The sequence below is a fragment of the Dipodomys ordii genome, unplaced genomic scaffold (assembly GCF_000151885.1).
Source record: "Dipodomys ordii isolate 6190 unplaced genomic scaffold, Dord_2.0 Scaffold13, whole genome shotgun sequence".
Taxonomy (NCBI): Eukaryota; Metazoa; Chordata; class Mammalia; order Rodentia; family Heteromyidae; genus Dipodomys; species Dipodomys ordii.
The window spans coordinates 17253726-17255106 of record NW_012267229.1 but is presented as its reverse complement, the minus strand read 5'-3'; the positions used below and the strand labels follow the sequence as shown (position 1 = coordinate 17255106).

Sequence of the window (1381 nt, the reverse complement as noted above, 5' to 3'; positions counted from 1 at the left end):
CCCTCAGCTCTTCAGCTCAAGGCTAGCGCTCTACCACTTGAGCCACAGTGCCACTTCCGGCTTTTTTCTTTTTGCTTATGTGGTGCTGAGGAATTGAATCCAGGGCCTCAGGGATGCAAGGCAAGCGCTCTACCACTGAGCCACCTTCTGAGCCCCTGAAAGCCTTTTATAATCAGAAGCTCAAGCTATGCCATTGCATCTCATGCTATGAAGTTTAGCTAAACCCCATCTAGGCTGTTTTCTCTTTAAGAGCTACCAAGTATATTGAACCCCAAAATTGTGCTATGCTGTGCTGTGCTGAAAAAAGTATCCAGATTAAAAAGTACCACCTTCAATCCACATGCTGTATTTCTCTAGATTCTAATTCAATTTGTAAATAATGTAGATGGGTTTCTGAACCTTCTCTGGAATTTTGCTTTTCATAAAGATTTGTGAGATTTGTAATATTGTATAGAGGGTTGTAATTCGAATCACCACCTTACATACTAAAGTATACCTATCACAACACTGAATTGTTTTTAACAGAGATGGAAGATGCCACAAAAACACCTGACTGTTCTTGTGAACCAGTGAAAGAAGAAAGAGGTGATCTTATCAAATTTTATAATACAATATTTGTGGGAAGAGTGAAGTCATTTGCATTGAAATATGACTTGTCAAATCAAGAACATATGGTATGTTTTTTAAGTTTTACTACTTTGATATCTATAGTTCTAGTTGGATTACTTCTGAGTGTATTTTGCTAGATAATTATTTCAGAGTTTAAAGCCTCACCAACGATTTATGTAGGAAACTAGTATGCTAGCAATTAATCAGAGCATAACTAGTAATTAGTTAGAATTACTAAGGCAATATCATATAACTGAGACCAGAGGCAGCCATGGGGATTTCATCTATACTCTGGTAGAAATTGTGTGTGTATATGGGCAAGGACTAAACAGGAACATGGAAATATTAAGACAGTAAAGTTCAGTATGTATTTTTATTTCTCATATTGTGAGAATAAATATGATTGGAGGAGTAAATTTAGGGCTTTGTGCTTGTGAGGCAGGTACACTACCCCTTGAGCTGTATCTCTAGCTTGGTAAATTTGTTTCTTAAGAAAAGAAAAAAAAAAGAAATTAGTTGGCCTGGACCATTAATAAAGATAAGACTTAAATCTTTATGTAGACCTTCATTTTGTCAATAACAGGAGGCATGAGAAAGTGTTACTAGTATGTAAGCTGACATTGGTTACAAGAAACAGTCTTTAGCCGGGCGTTGGTGGCTCACGCCTGTAATCCTAAGCTACTCAGGAGGCTGAGATCTGAGGATCGCGGTTCAAAGCCAGCCCGGGCAGGAAAGACCGTGAGACTCCTATCTCCAATAAACCACCAGAAAA

The 1381-nt window shown here is 38.0% G+C and overlaps 1 protein-coding gene across 1 annotated transcript in view; it reads left to right on the top strand.

Annotated features, from left to right (window-relative positions):
- Positions 1-1381, top strand: part of Rbl1 (retinoblastoma-like 1) — a 62038-nt gene that overhangs the window by 54318 nt on the left and 6339 nt on the right. The window contains exon 20 of the mRNA XM_013010614.1: positions 526-674. Within this exon, the coding sequence (XP_012866068.1) occupies positions 526-674 (149 nt within the window). The remainder of the gene's footprint in view (positions 1-525; positions 675-1381) is intronic.